The following is a 17,797-nucleotide window of genomic DNA, read 5'->3' as shown; positions in this document are numbered from 1 at the left end:
AGGAAGTGAACGGGACATCAATGGGATGTCGACAGGAAGTGAATCAGGAAGCCAATGGGAAGTCCACCTGGAAGTCAGTGAGACCTTGGGTTGGCTACGGGCCACAATATACCCCACAATGAGACCTCAGTCTTAGCTGGGTCCTCCAGGCACTACCGTAATGCATATAATAGCAATAGTGTAATGAATACGACTCACTCTTGAGCAATGTTTCCCTTCTGAATCGCTGGCAGAGCCAGAGACGCCTGCTCCAGGGATCCAGTGGGCGAAGCCGTAACCACAGTAGTCTGGGTGGGTGGCACTGCGGTTAATTATTACCTGTCCTGCCACCGAGCAGATCGGGCAGCTCACCCGGCCGGAGCGGCCGAACCCCGTTCCACCATGGAGCTGTCTGGAGTCCTCTCTCTGCTCCTGGGGGTCTGCGTCTCATGCCTCCTGTTGGTTGCCTCGTGGAGAAAGGCGCTGGCAAGGAGGAATCTCCCCCCGGGTCCCACACCGCTTCCCTTCGTCGGGAACATCCTGCAGCTGGACACCAAGGCGTTGGCCAAATCAATCCTTAAGGTGAGTGACCATTACACAGGGCCAGACGTCACTTGGGAGGGAGCAGGGTCTAGTGGTTAGAGCCAGGGGCACGGGGGCTGGGAGTCAGGACGCCTGGGTTCTCACTGCACTTGTGGGCGGGGAGTGGGGGCTGGTGGGTTAGAGCAGAGGGTCTGGGAGCCAGGACTCCTGGGTTCTATCTCTGGCTCTGGAAAGGGAGTGGGGTCTAGTGGTTAGAGCAAGGGGGCTTGGAGCCAGGACTCCTGGGTTCTCGCCCCAGCTCTGAGAGGGGAGTGGGGTCTGGTGGTTAGAGCAGGGGGCTGGGAGCCAGGACTCCTGGGTTCTATCTCTGGCTCTGGGTGGGGAGTGGGGGTCTAGAGGTTAGAGCCGAGAGTCAGAACTCCTGGGTTCCTCTCCTGGCTCTGGCAGGGTGGTGAGGTTTAGTGATCATTCCAAGTCACTTTGCCCCTCTCTTCCTCAGTTTCCCCAGCTGTCAAACTGACCAAACCATCCCCTTCCCTGAGGTCTGCAGAGCACTGTAGTCCGTTGAAGGCGGGGTACCTCGCCACCTGGGTCTGGGGAGAGCCAGTCCACCTCACAAACTCATAACGTCACATGCACTAATGACACACGTATATGGATAGAACAGTGACTTTCGGCCGGCCAGAGCCTTTCCCCCGATACCGCACCCGGCCTGCTTGAGATGCAAATCACAAGTGAGGAATAATGGGGGTTACGGGTGCTCCCCCCAGGTACAGGTCACACCGGGGTTCACGTGGGACCCAGCGCAGCTCGTTGGCTCCCTCTCGTGGCCGGGCCCAGGTCAAGCGGTGGAAGTTTGGGCTTTCAGACCCCGAGGTTCCCCCTTCAGCCTCCCCAGGGGTGACCTAGTTGGGGGTTTTATCGCCTGATTGTGGACCTGACCCCCTTTCCCCCATGGCCATTCAGATTGTCTCTTACTACACTTCCATGGGGCCTGTGACCTCTGTGTTACCGTAATACACCTAATAGTGGTGACAATCCGTGCGAGGATCCGGCAGCTCTCCGTGCGACCCGTCCAATTCTCCCCACCGGGCTCCTGGAGGAAAGGAGCCGAGGCGTTTCCAGCCGGGAATGAAGGTGAAGAATGGGCCAGCGTGGCTAACGCAGCACGAGGCGGACCGAACCCCTCCAATAAATGGCACGGGCCGGGCACTGGTTCGCGGCTGGTGAGGACACGCAGGGGCCTGCCTTGGGCCCGGTAACGGCTGGAGGTTTGCTTTGCCTCTGGCAGTGCCGGGACTTCACCCCCAGAGAGAGGCAGGCCCTGCCGCCGGGCGCTCACAGGAAGGAGCCGTAGATTCCAAGGGACCCCATCTCGTCCGGCCCCCGATATCCCAGGCCGGAGATCTGCCCCCGCAGAATCCCTAGGGCAGATCTTTTAGAACAGCTGCCAGGCTCGACGTAAAGCCGCCAGGCCGGGAGAACACGCTGTGCCCGTTGGCAAAGGGTCCCCCTGGATAATTGCTTTCACGCTTCAAAATGTACATCTTATTTCCAGTCTGAATTCCAGCTTCAGCTTCCAGCCTGCGGGTTGTGTCAGCCCTTCCTCGACTCCCTTGTTGTTAACTATTTGCTCCCCATGTCGGTACCGAGAGACCGGCGTCTCCTGCTCTTTGCTAGGTTTTTGAATCCTCCGCTCATTCTCGCAGCTCTTCTCCGAGCCCCTCCAACTGATCAGCGTCTTTCTGGAATGGTGGGCACCGGAACGGGACACGGGATCCCGGCCGTGGTCGCACCGGGGCCAAACACAGAGGGGAAATCACCTCTCTGCTCCCACCGGAGAACCCCCCGTGGATGTGTCCCAGGATTGCATGAGCCCTTTTGGCCCCAGCGTCGCGCGGGGAGCTCACGTTCCGCTGATTTTCCGCCCAGATCTTTCCCCGAGTCCCTGCTCCCCAGGAGAGAGCTCCCCAGCTGGTCCGCACAGCTGACAATCTTGGTTCCTACATGTGAACATTTACCCTGAGCAGTGTTAAAATTCAGTGCGCCCAGGTCCCCAGGCAAACCGCATTATTCGCCCTGTGCTACAGAGGGGGAAATGGAGGCCCAGGTAGGGGACGTGACTTGCCCAACATCACAGAGTCCAGGTCTAGCCGCAGAAGCGCCCGGCTCACACCCCCACCCAGCACGCCAAGTGCCGGTTTTGGAGAGCCCTCCCTCCCCCTACTTCCTCACTGTCTGTTTCAGTTCCGAGACGCGTACGGCCCCGTGTTCACCCTGCAGCTGGGCTCGGAGCGGGCCGTGGTGCTGTGCGGCTACGCGGCGGTGAAGGAAGCCCTGGTTGACCACGGGAAGGAGTTCGGGGGAAGGGGGAACATGGCCACAGCCGCGAGGATCACCAAAGGGTTTGGTGAGGAAAATGTTCCTTCCCGGGAGAGCGTGCCCATACTAGGCTGGTGTGAATCGCACGGGACAGATGGTCTAATAGCTAAAGCTAGGGGCCAGGACTCCTGGGTTCTCTCCCCAGCTCTGGGAGGGGAGTGGGGGCTAGTGATTAGAGCAGGGGGGCTGGGAGCCAGGACCCCTGGGTTCCCTCCCTGACTCTGGGAGGGGAGTGGGGTCTAGTGGTTAGAGCATGGGGGGCTGGGAGCCAGGACTCCTGGGTTCCCTCCCAGCTCTGGGAGGGGAGTGGAATCCAGTGGTTAGAGCAGGGGGGTCTGGGAGCCAGGACTCCTGGGTTCTATCCCGGCTCTGGGAGGGGAGTGGGATCTAGTGGTTTAGAGCAGGGGGAGGGGGCTAGGAATCAGAGCATCTGGGCTCTATTTTCAGCTCTGTCATTGACTCCTTGTATGATCTTGGACAGGTCACGCCGTGCCTCAGTTTCCCCAGTCTGTAAAACTGGGGTAACGTTAGTGGCCTCTTTCCCTGGAGAGATGCGACTCTTAGCTTTCATTTTATAAGGCTCTGCTGATGCTCCTCACGCCCGACCTGCAGCCCCTGCTATCCCAGCCCTGCCCCCCCCAGCTTTGCCAGTGCCCCTCACTCCCGACCCGCAGCCCCTGCTAGCCCAGCCCTGCCCCCCCCAGCTCTGCCGGTGCCCCTCACTCCCGACCCGCAGCCCCTGCTAGCCCGGCCCTGCCCCCGCCAGCTCTGCCGGTGCCCCTCACTCCCGCCCTGCAGTGTCCCCGGTATCCTGTTACGGATCTGCTTGAGCCTGTCTCTTGGTGATCCCTTCCTGAGCATCTCCCGGTCAGCGGGGGGCACGTGGGTCTCTTTGTCCTGCTTCACCCTCCCTCCTCCCCCACCCTCCAGGAATGATCTTCACCAACGGGGAGCGGTGGCGGCAGCTGCGCCGGTTCTCCCTCACCACGCTGCGGAACTTCGGCATGGGGAAGCGATCCATCGAGGAGCGGATCCAGGAGGAGGCGCAGTGTCTGGTGGAGGAGCTCGGGAACACAAGGGGTAGGTGCTTCCTTCTCACCCGCGTTCCCAGCGCCTCAGCCTGTTTGCTACCTGTTCAGCTCTCTGCTCCGATTTCTCCCCGTGAGCCGGTGGAACTCACTGCCACAAGCTCAGAGGCTCGCGTGGCGAAGGAGGCCAGCCGCCGGTCCATCAGCCAGGATTAAAGACAGCCAAGTTTAGAGCAAGGCCAAGGGAGAACGGATGGGCTCTGGGCTGGGAGTTAGAACGCCGCGGTCGGTTCCTGCTTCTGCCACAGGTTCCTGGTCTCTGCCTCTCTCTTGGCCTCATATCCCGACTATCTGCAATGCGGAAAGAACCCGTCCTTTGTCTGTTCACACTAGGAGCTCTGTGTATCTGGGCAGCGCCCGGCCCGACGGGGCCCCGATCTCGGCCGGGGTCTGGGCAGCGCCCGGTGCGATGGGGCCATGATCTCGGCCAGGGTCTGGGCAGTGCCCAGCCCGACGGGGCCCCGATCTCGGCCGGGGTCTGGGCAGCGCCTGGTGCGACGGGGCCCTGATCTCGGCCAGGGTCTGGGCAGCATGCGGTGCGATGGGGCCCCAATCTCGGCCGGGCTCTGGGCAGCGCCTGGGACGACGGGGCCCTGGTCTCGGCCGGGGTCTGGGCAGCACCTGGCGCGATGGATCCCCATCTGTGATGGAGCCACTAGGCGCTACTGTAATACATCCAATAATAAGGATTAAGCTTTGGGCCATAAGCCAGCCGGATAGTCCCCATGGGGTGGTAGAAGAAGCCTCTGCAAGTTATTCCCGAATTGCCCAGCAGGGAACCTTCCACTCTCCCCCCTTCCTCTAGCCCAGTGACGCTCTGATCCCCGTGGTCAGGAGTCAAATGAGCGACCAGTGTTACCCCAGAGAGTCACAGGCGTGCGAGTTAAGTGAACTGTCCAATCCGGTGTCCACAGCTGTCTCTAGTAGTCGTACGGAAATCAGTGAAGAACTTCGTGCACGTTCACCACATGCGTGGTTACGAGCATAGGAGAAGTCTCCTGATTGGTTAATAACGTCGATCGGTGACTAATTGACTCACACGCGTGTTAATGTCACCGGCTGCAAGGAGACACGTTACGGAGCCTGGGTCGGGTATCGCGGCTCTAAAGCAGCTGGCGAAGGCTGCGGGGGGGCGGGGGGGGGTTCTGGCCCTGACCCCCCAAGCTAGTCCATTGCCCGGCCCATGGGCTCCCCCTGCCCTCTCCATGGTGCTGAAAGTCCCAGCATCATTTGCAGCAGGAATCCGCTTTCCTGGGCCCTGTGGAGCTCTCTCCCCTTCCCCCAGGCTCGCCCTTCGACCCCACCTTCCTCCTGGGCTCCGCCGTCTCCAACGTCATCTGCTCCATCGTCTTCGGCAGCCGCTTCGACTACCAGGACCAGGAGTTCCTCACTCTGCTGAGCTGTGTCAACCAGAACTTCCGCCTGCTGAGCTCCCGCTGGGGCCAGGTGGGGGCGCTGCCCGGTGCCTGGGGGGGACCGAGTGAGGGGTGGACAGAGAGCTGGGGGAGTCTGAGCATGGACAGACAGATGGACAGAGAGATGGATGGGGGTGTGTGGATGGGTGTATGGGGGTAGATGGGGATGGCGGGATGGGTGGATGGATGGATGGATGGATGGAGGGGTGTCTGGGGAAGGCGGTATGGGTAGATGGATGGAGGTGGGTGTCTGGGGAAGACGGGATGGGTGGGTGGATGGATGGAGGGGTGTCTGGGGAAGGCGGGATGGGTAGATGGATGGAGGTGGGTGTCTGGGGAAGGCGGGATGGGTGGATGGATGGAGGGGTGTCTGGGGAAGGCGGGATGGATGGATAGTTAGAGGGGTATGTCTGGGAAAGGATGGATGCGTGGATGGATGGAGGGTGTGCATGGGGAGGCGGGGATGGGTGGATGGAGGTGTGTGTCTGGGGAAGGTGTGATGGCTGGATGGCTGGATGGATGTGTTTGGGGATGGATGGAGGGGTGTCTGGAGAAGGCGGCGGTGGATGGTTAGAGGGGTGTGTCTGGGGATGGTTAGAGGGGTATGTCTGGGGATGGTTAGAAGGGTGTCTGAGGAAGACAGGATGGGTGGATGGATGGAGGGGTGTCTGGGGAAGGCAGGATGGGTGGATGGATAGAGGGGTTCGTCTGGGGATGGATACAGGTGTGTCGGGGGAAGGCGGGATGGGTGGATGGACAGAGGGGTGTGTCTGGGGATGGATGGAGGTGTGTGTCTGGGGAAGGCGGGATGGGTAGATGGCTACAGGGGTGTCTGGGAAAGGTGGGATGGTTGGGGTTTGTCTGGGGATGGATACAGGTGTGTCTGGGGAAGGCGGGATGAGTGGATGGATGGAGGGGTGTCTGGGGATGGATGGAAGGGTGTCTGGGGATGGATGGAGGGGTGTCTGGGGAAGGCGGGATGGGTGGATGGATAGAGGGGTGTGTCTGGGGATGGATGGAGGGGTGTCTGGGGAAGACGGGATGGGTAGATGGATGGAGGTGGGTGTCTGGGGAAGCGGGATGGGTGGATGGATGGAGGTGTGTCTGGGGTGGGCGGGATGGGTGGATGGATGGAGGTGTGTGTCTGGGGAAGGCGGGATGGGTGGATGGATGGAGGTGTGTGTCTGGGGAAGGCGGGATGGGTGGATGGATGGAGGTGTGTGTCTGGGGTGGGCGGGATGGGTGGATGGATGGAGGGTTGTCTGGGGAAGCGGGATGGGTGGATGGATGGAGGTGTGTGTCTGGGGTGGGCGGGATGGGTGGATGGATGGAGGGGTGTCTGGGGAAGGCGGGATGGGTGGATGGATGGAGGGGTGTCTGGGGAAGGCGGGATGGGTGGATGGATGGAGGGGTGTCTGGGGTGGGCGGGATGGGTGGATGGATGGAGGGGTGTCTGGGGAAGGCGGGATGGGTAGATGGATGGAGGTGGGTGTCTGGGGAAGGCGGGATGGGTGGATGGATGGAGGGGTGTCTGGGGAAGGCGGGATGGGTAGATGGATGGAGGTGGGTGTCTGGGGAAGGTGGGATGGGTAGATGGATGGAGGGGTGTCTGGGGAAGGCGGGATGGGTAGATGGATGGAGGTGGGTGTCTGGGGAAGGTGGGATGGGTAGATGGATGGAGGTGGGTGTCTGGGGAAGGCGGGATGGGTGGATGGATGGAGGTGGGTGTCTGGGGAAGGCAGGATGGGTAGATGGATGGAGGTGGGTGTCTGGGGAAGGTGGGATGGGTGGATGGATGGAGGGGTGTCTGGGGAAGGCGGGATGGGTAGATGGATGGAGGTGGGTGTCTGGGGAAGGCGGGATGGGTAGATGGATGGAGGTGGGTGTCTGGGGAAGGCGGGATGGGTGGATGGATGGAGGGGTGTCTGGGGAAGGCGGGATGGGTGGATGGATGGAGGTGGGTGTCTGGGGAAGGCGGGATGGGTAGATGGATGGAGGTGGGTGTCTGGGGAAGGCGGGATGGGTAGATGGATGGAGGTGGGTGTCTGGGGAAGGCGGGATGGGTGGATGGATGGAGGTGGGTGTCTGGGGAAGGCGGGATGGGTGGATGGATGGAGGGGTGTCTGGGGAAGGCGGGATGGGTAGATGGATGGAGGGCTGTCTGGGGAAGGCGGGATGGGTAAATGGATGGAGGTGGGTGTCTGGGGAAGGCGGGATGGGTGGATGGATGGAGGGGTGTCTGGGGAAGGCAGGATGGGTGGATGGATAGAGGGGTTCGTCTGGGGATGGATACAGGTGTGTCGGGGGAAGGCGGGATGGGTGGATGGACAGAGGGGTGTGTCTGGGGATGGATGGAGGTGTGTGTCTGGGGAAGGCGGGATGGGTAGATGGCTACAGGGGTGTCTGGGAAAGGTGGGATGGTTGGGGTTTGTCTGGGGATGGATACAGGTGTGTCTGGGGAAGGCGGGATGAGTGGATGGATGGAGGGGTGTCTGGGGATGGATGGAAGGGTGTCTGGGGATGGATGGAGGGGTGTCTGGGGAAGGCGGGATGGGTGGATGGATAGAGGGGTGTGTCTGGGGATGGATGGAGGGGTGTCTGGGGAAGACGGGATGGGTAGATGGATGGAGGTGGGTGTCTGGGGAAGCGGGATGGGTGGATGGATGGAGGTGTGTCTGGGGTGGGCGGGATGGGTGGATGGATGGAGGTGTGTGTCTGGGGAAGGCGGGATGGGTGGATGGATGGAGGTGTGTGTCTGGGGAAGGCGGGATGGGTGGATGGATGGAGGTGTGTGTCTGGGGTGGGCGGGATGGGTGGATGGATGGAGGGTTGTCTGGGGAAGCGGGATGGGTGGATGGATGGAGGTGTGTGTCTGGGGTGGGCGGGATGGGTGGATGGATGGAGGGGTGTCTGGGGAAGGCGGGATGGGTGGATGGATGGAGGGGTGTCTGGGGAAGGCGGGATGGGTGGATGGATGGAGGGGTGTCTGGGGTGGGCGGGATGGGTGGATGGATGGAGGGGTGTCTGGGGAAGGCGGGATGGGTAGATGGATGGAGGTGGGTGTCTGGGGAAGGCGGGATGGGTGGATGGATGGAGGGGTGTCTGGGGAAGGCGGGATGGGTAGATGGATGGAGGTGGGTGTCTGGGGAAGGTGGGATGGGTAGATGGATGGAGGGGTGTCTGGGGAAGGCGGGATGGGTAGATGGATGGAGGTGGGTGTCTGGGGAAGGTGGGATGGGTAGATGGATGGAGGTGGGTGTCTGGGGAAGGCGGGATGGGTGGATGGATGGAGGTGGGTGTCTGGGGAAGGCAGGATGGGTAGATGGATGGAGGTGGGTGTCTGGGGAAGGTGGGATGGGTGGATGGATGGAGGGGTGTCTGGGGAAGGCGGGATGGGTAGATGGATGGAGGTGGGTGTCTGGGGAAGGCGGGATGGGTAGATGGATGGAGGTGGGTGTCTGGGGAAGGCGGGATGGGTGGATGGATGGAGGGGTGTCTGGGGAAGGCGGGATGGGTGGATGGATGGAGGTGGGTGTCTGGGGAAGGCGGGATGGGTAGATGGATGGAGGTGGGTGTCTGGGGAAGGCGGGATGGGTAGATGGATGGAGGTGGGTGTCTGGGGAAGGCGGGATGGGTGGATGGATGGAGGTGGGTGTCTGGGGAAGGCGGGATGGGTGGATGGATGGAGGGGTGTCTGGGGAAGGCGGGATGGGTAGATGGATGGAGGGCTGTCTGGGGAAGGCGGGATGGGTAAATGGATGGAGGTGGGTGTCTGGGGAAGGCGGGATGGGTGGATGGATGGAGGGGTGTCTGGGGAAGGCAGGATGGGTAGATGGATGGAGGGGTGTCTGGGGAAGGCGGGATGGGTGGATGGATGGAGGTGTGTGTCTGGGGAAGGTGGGATGGGTAGATGGATGGAGGGGTGTCTGGGGAAGGCGGGATGGGTAGATGGATGGAGGTGGGAGTCTGGGGAAGGCGGGATGGGTGGATGGATGGTGGGGTGTCTGGGGAAGGCGGGATGGGTGGATGGATGGAGGGGTGTCTGGGGAAGCGGGATGGGTGGATGGATGGAGGTGTGTGTCTGGGGTGGGCGGGATGGGTGGATGGATGGAGGTGGGTGTCTGGGGAAGGCGGGATGGGTAGATGGATGGAGGTGGGTGTCTGGGGAAGGCGGGATGGGTGGATGGATGGAGGTGGGTGTCTGGGGAAGACGGGATGGGTAGATGGATGGAGGGCTGTCTGGGGAAGGCGGGATGGGTAGATGGATGGAGGTGGGTGTCTGGGGAAGGCGGGATGGGTGGATGGATGGAGGTGGGTGTCTGGGGAAGGCGGGATGGGTGGATGGATGGAGGGGTGTCTGGGGAAGGCGGGATGGGTAGATGGCTACAGGGGTGTCTGAGGAAGGCGGGATGGGTAGATGGCTACAGGAGTGTCTGGGGAAGGCGGGATGGGTGAATGGATGGAGGGGTGTCTGGGGAAGGCGGGATGGGTAGATGGATGGAGGGCTGTCTGGGGAAGGCGGGATGGGTAAATGGATGGAGGTGGGTGTCTGGGGAAGGCGGGATGGGTGGATGGATGGAGGGGTGTCTGGGGAAGGCAGGATGGGTAGATGGATGGAGGGGTGTCTGGGGAAGGCGGGATGGGTGGATGGATGGAGGTGTGTGTCTGGGGAAGGTGGGATGGGTAGATGGATGGAGGGGTGTCTGGGGAAGGCGGGATGGGTAGATGGATGGTGGTGGGTGTCTGGGGAAGGCGGGATGGGTGGATGGATGGTGGGGTGTCTGGGGAAGGCAGGATGGGTAGATGGCTACAGGGGTGTCTGGGGAAGGCGGGATGGGTGGATGGATGGAGGGGTGTCTGGGGAAGGCAGGATGGGTAGATGGATGGAGGTGGGTGTCTGGGGAAGACGGGATGGGTAGATGGATGGAGGGCTGTCTGGGGAAGGTGGGATGGGTAGATGGATGGCGGTGTGTGTCTGGGGAAGGCGGGATGGGTGGATGGATGGAGGGGTGTCTGGGGAAGGCGGGATGGGTGAATGGATGGAGGGGTGTCTGGGGAAGGCGGGATGGGTAGATGGATGGAGGTGGGTGTCTGGGGAAGACGGGATGGGTAGATGGATGGAGGGGTGTCTGGGGAAGGCAGGATGGGTAGATGGATGGAGGTGGGTGTCTGGGGAAGGCGGGATGGGTAAATGGATGGAGGTGGGTGTCTGAGGAAGGTGGGATGGGTAGATGGATGGAGGGGTGTCTGGGGAAGGCGGGATGGGTAGATGGATGGAGGTGGGTGTCTGGGGAAGGTGGGATGGGTGGATGGATGGAGGGGTGTCTGGGGAAGGCGGGATGGGTAGATGGATGGAGGGGTGTCTGGGGAAGGCGGGATGGGTAGATGGATGGAGGGATGTCTGGGGAAGGCGGGATGGGTAGATGGATGGAGGTGGGTGTCTGGGGAAGGTGGGATGGGTGGATGGATGGAGGGGTGTCTGGGGAAGGCGGGATGGGTAGATGGATGGAGGTGGGTGTCTGGGGAAGGTGGGATGGGTAGATGGATGGAGGTGGGTGTCTGGGGAAGGCGGGATGGGTGGATGGATGGAGAGCTGTCTGGGGAAGGCAGGATGGGTAGATGGATGGAGAGCTGTCTGGGGAAGGCGGGATGGGTAGATGGATGGAGGTGGGTGTCTGGGGAAGGTGGGATGGGTAGATGGATGGAGGTGGGTGTCTGGGGAAGGCGGGATGGGTGGATGGATGGAGGGGTGTCTGGGGAAGGCGGGATGGGTGGATGGATGGAGGGGTGTCTGGGAAAGCTGCCCCCTTGCGGGTCTCTTGCAGCTGTACAATGCATTCCCGACGCTCCTGGCCGCTCTCCCCGGGCGGCACAACGCCATGTTCCACAACGCGGACACCCTCAAACGCTTTGTGTCGGAGCGAATGAAGCGACACCAGGACTCGCTGGATCCCAGCTGTCCCAACAGCTACATTGACTGCTTCCTGCTCCAAATGGACCAGGTAATAGCGGCGACCGAGACGGCCCTGGGCGAGGGAGTTCAGTGCCCCCTCGCTCCCAGCTGCCCTGGGTGACCCCGGGGAAATCCCTCTATTCCTGCGTCCCCTCCTACCCTGTGTCTGTTCTGCTGTGCAGCTCTTTGGGGCAGGGACTGTCTCCGGGTCTGGGCAGTGCCCGGCGCAACAGGGCCCCAATCTCGGTCGGGGTCTGGGCAGCGCCCGGCACAATGGGGCTGTGATCTCGGTCGGGGTCTGGGTGGCGCCCGGCGTGACGGGGCCCTGATCTCGGCTGGGGTCTGGGCAGAGCCCGACACAACGGGGCCCCAATTTCGGCTGGGGTCTGTGCAGCGTCCGGCGCAACGGGGCCCTGATCTCTGGTGGGGTCTGGGCAGTGCCCAGCGCGACGGGGCCCTGATCTCGGGTGGGGTCTGGGCAGTGCCTGGCGCGACGGGGCCCTCATCTCAGGTGGGGTCTGGGCAGCGCCCGGCACAGCGGGGCCCCAATTTCGGCTGGGATCTGTGCAGCGTGCGGCGCAACGGGGCCCCGATCTCGGCTGGGGTCTGTGCAGCGTCCGGCACGATAGGGCCCCGATCTTGGCTGGGGTCTGGGCGGCGCCTGGCATGACGGGGCTCTGATCTCGGTTGGGGTCTGGGCAGCGCCCGGCGCGATGGGGCTCTGATCTTGGTTGGGGTCTGGGCAGCTCCCGGCGCGACGGGGCCCCAATCTTCGCTTTGGGTGATGCTGTTTTGTATCGTAGCCCTTGGTTCCTGTCACTCCCTCTTGCTTCTGATGGAGCCTCTGTTCTTCCTTAAATCAACCGTCTTGTGTTTTATTCGAAGTGCTCCCTGGGTGACTTGTTATCGTGTTTTAAGGGGAAGCGGTGAACGGTTGCTGCTCTGGGGGCAGAGGGGCCGGGATTTCCGTGGGACGCCGGTGTTGGGGGCTGGCTGGCTGACTCGGGGATTGAGGGATTGTTAATCTGCTGGGCAAAGGCAGGGCTGGCGCAGCCCAGATGAGAGGGCTTGGACGATCCCCAGGCTGGTGCTGTTTGGGGGCTCACACCTAGCCGGCACTGCAAGGTCCCCATTGCTCGAGGCTGGGGGGGGGTCGCAGTCCTGGGTACCCCGAGAACTGTCCCAGTCTCTGTTTGGCCCTGTGCTCCTCGCCCACCCCCCAGGAAAAGCAGAACCCCGACACTGAGTTCACCACCGAGAACTTGGTCATGACGACGCTGGAGTTGTTCTTCGCCGGGACGGAGACTGTCAGCACCACCCTGAGATACGGGATCCTGCTTCTCATGAAGTACCCCGAGATAAAAGGTAGGCCCGGGGGGGCGGGTTGCTAAGGTGCTGGCCTGGGACTTGGGGTCGTGGGTTGAAGTCTTGGCCTCACTCGGTGCCTCGGTTTCCTCATCTGTGACCCCTGTGCTGGGAAGGGGAAACCCACTGGTGTTTCTGAAAGGGCCCAGGTCTGATAAGCATGCGGGGCGTGGTCCCCACCTGGTGGGATTTGGGGCTCCCGCTGTGAAGAGGGGAAATGAGACTCTCCCGTTCGGAGAGCAGGAGGGGCACAAGCGGGGCAGACCTGGGGGTCGTGGTGAGCTGCGAAGAGCCTCCGGACACGGGGCAGGCTCTAGGGGGCCTGAAAAGAACTCAGCCATCAATAACGACGTCCTTCATTCGCAGGGCAGAGCCTGCGGGTATGTACCGGGGTGGGGCGGGGGAGAGCAGGAGGCAGCCTTATCAAAGCTTGAACAGGGTGTCAGGCCCGTTTCAATGGGGTGAAAGGGCCAGGCTGTCTAGCGGCCCCACAGATTTCTGGCCCCATGGAGGCCAGTGGAGCAATGTCAGATTATACCCGCTGGGAACTTGGCCCAATGGTGCCCATCCGAACCTACAATGTTGCCTGGACAAATACAGTGCAGATGTGTTGGGTGTGTTTCTCTCTCCCTCACACCAGTTTGAATCTGGAGTCACTCCATTTGCTGGTAGCAATAGTAGGCTGTTATCTTCTATGTGACTGGGGTTTCGTCGGTGTGGGAGCTAGCGCGAATGGAGGATCCAGACCGTCGTTCCTGCCACCCCCGCATTTGGGCTCAGTCTTGTCCCTCCCGGTGCAGAGAAAGTTCATGAGGAGATTGACCGGGTGATCGGGCGGTCCCGCTTGCCGGCCATCGAGGACCGGAGCCGCATGCCCTACACTGACGCCGTGATCCACGAGGTGCACAGATTCGCGGATGTCCTCCCCATGAGCCTCCCGCACGTCACGACCCAGGACGTCCAGTTCCGAGGATACGCGATCCCCAAGGTCGGGCTCCCGGTGCCAGGGCGAGGGTAGGGCCAAGGCGCTGGGGAATGCTGAGATCTCTCGCTCTCCCAGGACCAACCCTGCCCCCTCCAGCCCCTGGTCCATTTAAATCCATGGGAAGTCCCTCCCTGGCAGACCATTTCACTCATGTTTTCTCGGTCATCCACCGTGCGATGCACCGGATTGGCAGCCTCGTTCCTGTCATGCCGTGCGCTGCATCCAGCCAGCTGCTCACTCCCCCCGAACCTCGGACACGGGGGGCAGGCACGTCAGGCGTGGGGTAGGGAGGGGTATGGCCAGAGGTAAAGCAAAGCTAATCAAAATTGGGGGGAGGGACTGTTTTTTTTCTGTGTGGAAAATTTTGATGAAAACAGGGAAACATTTCAATTTTGGGGAAAAAAATTTAAAACTGAAAATTTTTGGCTGAGAACTGAAACATTTCAATCCCAAAATGCTGCTGCAAAGCTTCATGGGAGATGTAGTTCGAGTGCCGCATGTCCCATTCTCCTCTACAGGCCAGGCTTCCCGATCAGACTACACCTCCCATGGTGCACCACAGCATCCCCTCCTGGCACTGCATCATGGGAGTCCTTGGCCGTGGTGCACCATGGGAGATGTAGCTCGGGTTCCTCATGCTCCCATTCTCCTTTATAAGCCGGGCTTGCTGGTCAGACTACATCTCCCAGGTCGCACCACAGTGTCCCCGCTTGGACGAGGAGAGCTGCTGCATCCTGGGTGTCCCTAGCCATGGTGCATCATGGGAGATGTAGTCCAGCTGGAAAGCCTGGCCCATAGGGGAGAATGGGGACACGAAACAACCAAACTACAACTCCCACGAGGCATTGTGGCAGCATTTCTGAATCAAAATACTTCGTTTTGTTTTTGTTTTTTTTTAACGAAAAATCTACGTTTTCTGCAGGAAACAGGCATTTTTGGTGAAAATTGTTTAGTCAAAACCTCCGTTTTCCGTCATTTTGATGGAAAATTTGCAACCAGCCCTAATGCGACTGTAACCCACACCCACACTGTCCTCTCCGGTGCTGACTGAGGGAGCTGCACCTTTTAGCATCCTCTGTAGGGGCTTTGTGCCTTAAGCTCTAGAGGTAACAGGTTCAATCCCCATGGCTGGCGACCCACACGAAGCCCTGCCTGTCCCCAGCTGGTGTCCATCCTCGGCACAGGCTTCACTGGATGCGCGCAGAGTGGCGGCCGACCGCTAAGCAAAAGGGGCTGGGCCGTGGGGTGGCAATGGTTGGAAGATGACCCTGGGCTCGGCTGGTGGCCTCCCCCCATGTCTAGGGGTAGGATGTGTTGGCTCTGGCCGCGTCCCATCATCTCCCAGGTTTTCTCTGTTCCCAGGGCAACACCGTAATCCCCTTGCTGACCTCAGTCCTCCAGGATACAAGCCAGTTCAGGAACCCGGACGACTTTGACCCTGGGCATTTCCTGGATGGGAACGGGCACTTCCAGAAGAACAGCGCCTTCATGCCGTTCTCTGCAGGTACAAGGCGTGGATCCACATTCAGGAGTGGCGGATGCCTAGCGGTTAGAGCAGGGGGCTTGAAGCCAGGATTCCTGGGTTCTCTCCCCAGCTCTGGAAGGGGAGCGGGGGCCTGGTGGTTAGAGCAGGGGGCTGGGAGTCAGGACTCCTGGGTTCTCTCCCTGGCTCTGGGAGGGGAGTGGGGTCTAATGGTTAGAGCAGGTGGCTGGGAGCCAGGACTCCTGGGTTCTCTCCCCAGCTCTGAGAGGGGAGTGGGGTCTAGTGGTTAGAGTAGGGGGGGGCTGGGAGCCAGGACTCCTGGGTTCTCTCCCCGGCTCTGAGAGGGGAGTGGGGCCTGGTGGTTAGAGCAGGGGGGGCTGGAGCCCAGCAGTCCCGTTTCCCTGCTCTGACTGTGCCCTGGTCTCTCTCAGAGCTGGGGCCAGTGAGTACTTACTCCTCGGGTTTCCCTCTAACCCCGCTTGCCGTCCTGTCTCCTCTCCCAGGCAAGCGGGTGTGCCTGGGCGAGAGCCTGGCTCGCATGGAGGTCTTCCTCTTCCTCACCGCCATCCTGCAGCGCTTCACCCTGCAGCCGCTCGGCGACCCGGGCGCCCTCGACGCCAGCCCCGTGGAGAGCGGGGTGGGGAACATCCCCCACCCCTACGAACTCCAGCTGCTCCCGCGCTAGAGTGCACCCACCTCAAACTCCCCCCCAATCCTCCCCCGTAAAGCCGAGGACCATGGGTAGCGCGGGCACCCCTAGCTCAGGGAGGCTAGCCCCCTGCCCCCCCATTCCACCTGAGGCCCCGCCCCTTCCACCCGAAGCCCCACCCCTTCCACCTGAGGCCCCACCCCTTCTTCCTAAGGCCCCACCTCCCACCGCCACTTCTGCCTTCCCATGCTCGCTAGCTGGCCTGCCAGTGCAGCCCCAAACCCCAGCTAGCCCGTCGGTGCCAGAGCAGTCCAGAGGAATCTCAAGACCTGGGCAGCCGGCCGGGGGCGAGCCCTGAGCCCGGGTTACCCAGCGGGGCTCTGAGCCCTGAGCCCTGCCGAGGAGCCCCGGGAAGAAACACAGGGTAGCAAACAAACCCTCGTTAAGCAAACTGCTGACTTGTGAAGAAAAGGACGAGGACGCTGAATTGGATTTTTGCAGCGTAAGCGAGACGAAGGGGCGGCGTGGTGAGATTTCTCTTGGCCCGTGTCGCTAAGCGGCGATCTCACCGCCCACGCAAACCGATGAAAAAACACGCGCATCCGAATTCCCAGCCAGGCAAAGTCAGCAAGAGGCTGCGTGAGAACTTTTTGCAGGGCTCTCGTTATAAAGCCGTAGAGCTTTGAATTGCATCAGCTATTGGCATTAAGTAATCATTGTCTGCCCCCCCACTGTGTGACCCCCCCCCACTTATTTCCCACAACTGTGAACATTTAAATTGATACAACTCGGGGGGAACGCGTCAAACCCAGCATTTTGAGCAGCTGTGAACATTTACATTTAAAAAAATGCTTAAAAATAAACACCGATATAATCCATCATCATTCTACAGAAATTCTGCTAAGCCGAGATCTAAGGCGGCAGAAATAGTTTTGGGGTTTGGGGGGCTGGGGAACGCGAATGGAAGAATTGGTCAATACAACCCCCGGCCGGGTTTTCGGAAGCCAGGAACACGCGCAATAGGGAATAACACGGCTCCTCGCCCACTAGCCTGGGAAAGTGACTTTGTTTAAGGTTTTGGCTGAGTCCCTCACCACCGGGCCTCGCATGGGCTAACTGGTTCTCGGCTCCGGCTTTTGCTAACATCACAGAGGAAAAACCACCCGAAGCTAAAGCGTTAAGACAGTTTTGCCACTGACTTACCCAAGCCCGCCTTCCCCTGGCAGCTACGGTAGTCAGCCTTTTAATCTACCTCCCCATCAAGGATATCCACCAGGTGCCAGGAGGTTGGTCCCTGGGTCAGTGATTAGACACTGAATAAACCGGACTTTGGATTGATCTGTTACCCGGTGCAGTGACATATTAACCCCGTGCGTTCTAGCCCGGCCACCCCTGCCAGCTGGATCGTAGCACCACTTGGAATCCAGAGCGAGTAGGGCAAAGATCTGGGAGCTGGATGAAGGGGGTAACTGAGGCCAACCCAGGGGAGCGGCGTGTGAGAGGAGGGTCTGTGGAACTGCGGGAGACATGGGAACAGGCCGGAGCTTGGGGCACGGCAGCATCCCGAGTGTGTATCAGGTCTCTGGCAGAGAGGGAGAGCGGCCCCAGTTCTCAGCCATGCTCACCCCATGCCAGGTGCCCTGAGAAGCTGCTCCCCACTGCAGCCGCCTCCTCGACCAGTGTGGAGCTGGCACAAGGACCCTGCTCCCAGTGTGTGTGCAGGAGAGATCCGGGGTGTACCTGGAACACACTGCGCTGTGGCTATTCCCTGTCTTCCAGGGCCAACCGCGGGCAGAGCATGGCTTCCTCCATGGCCCAAGTGGTAAACAGCACAAAGGGGATTTAAAGCACCAGCTTCCTCCCCATTCCTAGAGCAGGACTAACCGAGACCTGGGCCCTGGGGTTAGGAGCCAGAACCCCGCAGGCGTGTCCTGGGCTGGGTGGGGACCCCCCGG

The 17,797-nt window shown here is 61.0% G+C and overlaps 1 protein-coding gene across 1 annotated transcript; it reads left to right on the top strand.

The window, feature by feature from the left end:
• The first annotated feature begins 326 nt into the window (after window positions 1-326).
• Window positions 327-16,721, top strand: LOC128826428 (cytochrome P450 2C19-like). Its single transcript, XM_054009688.1, has 9 exons — window positions 327-561; window positions 2,770-2,932; window positions 3,835-3,984; window positions 5,278-5,438; window positions 11,233-11,409; window positions 12,584-12,725; window positions 13,526-13,713; window positions 15,073-15,214; window positions 15,697-16,721. Exons 1-9 carry the CDS (start codon window positions 382-384, stop codon window positions 15,876-15,878), a joined length of 1,485 nt encoding a protein of 494 aa, XP_053865663.1. The 5' UTR covers window positions 327-381; the 3' UTR covers window positions 15,879-16,721.
• The last annotated feature ends 1,076 nt before the right edge of the window (window positions 16,722-17,797 follow it).

This window comes from Malaclemys terrapin, chromosome 20 (genome assembly GCF_027887155.1).
Source record: "Malaclemys terrapin pileata isolate rMalTer1 chromosome 20, rMalTer1.hap1, whole genome shotgun sequence".
Lineage (NCBI taxonomy): Eukaryota > Metazoa > Chordata > Testudines > Emydidae > Malaclemys > Malaclemys terrapin.
The sequence above is the reverse complement of the archived record's forward strand: the minus strand, read 5'-3'. Positions and strand labels throughout refer to the sequence as shown.

Coding starts and splice junctions, on each gene's coding strand:
- LOC128826428 (XM_054009688.1), top strand. CDS start 382: ATGGAGCTGTCTGGAGTCCTCTCTCTGCTCCTGGGGGTCTGCGTCTCA. Junction 562..2,769: donor TGGCCAAATCAATCCTTAAG/GTGAGTGACCAT, acceptor TGTCTGTTTCAG/TTCCGAGACGCGTACGGCCC. Junction 15,215..15,696: donor CTTCATGCCGTTCTCTGCAG/GTACAAGGCGTG, acceptor CTCCTCTCCCAG/GCAAGCGGGTGTGCCTGGGC.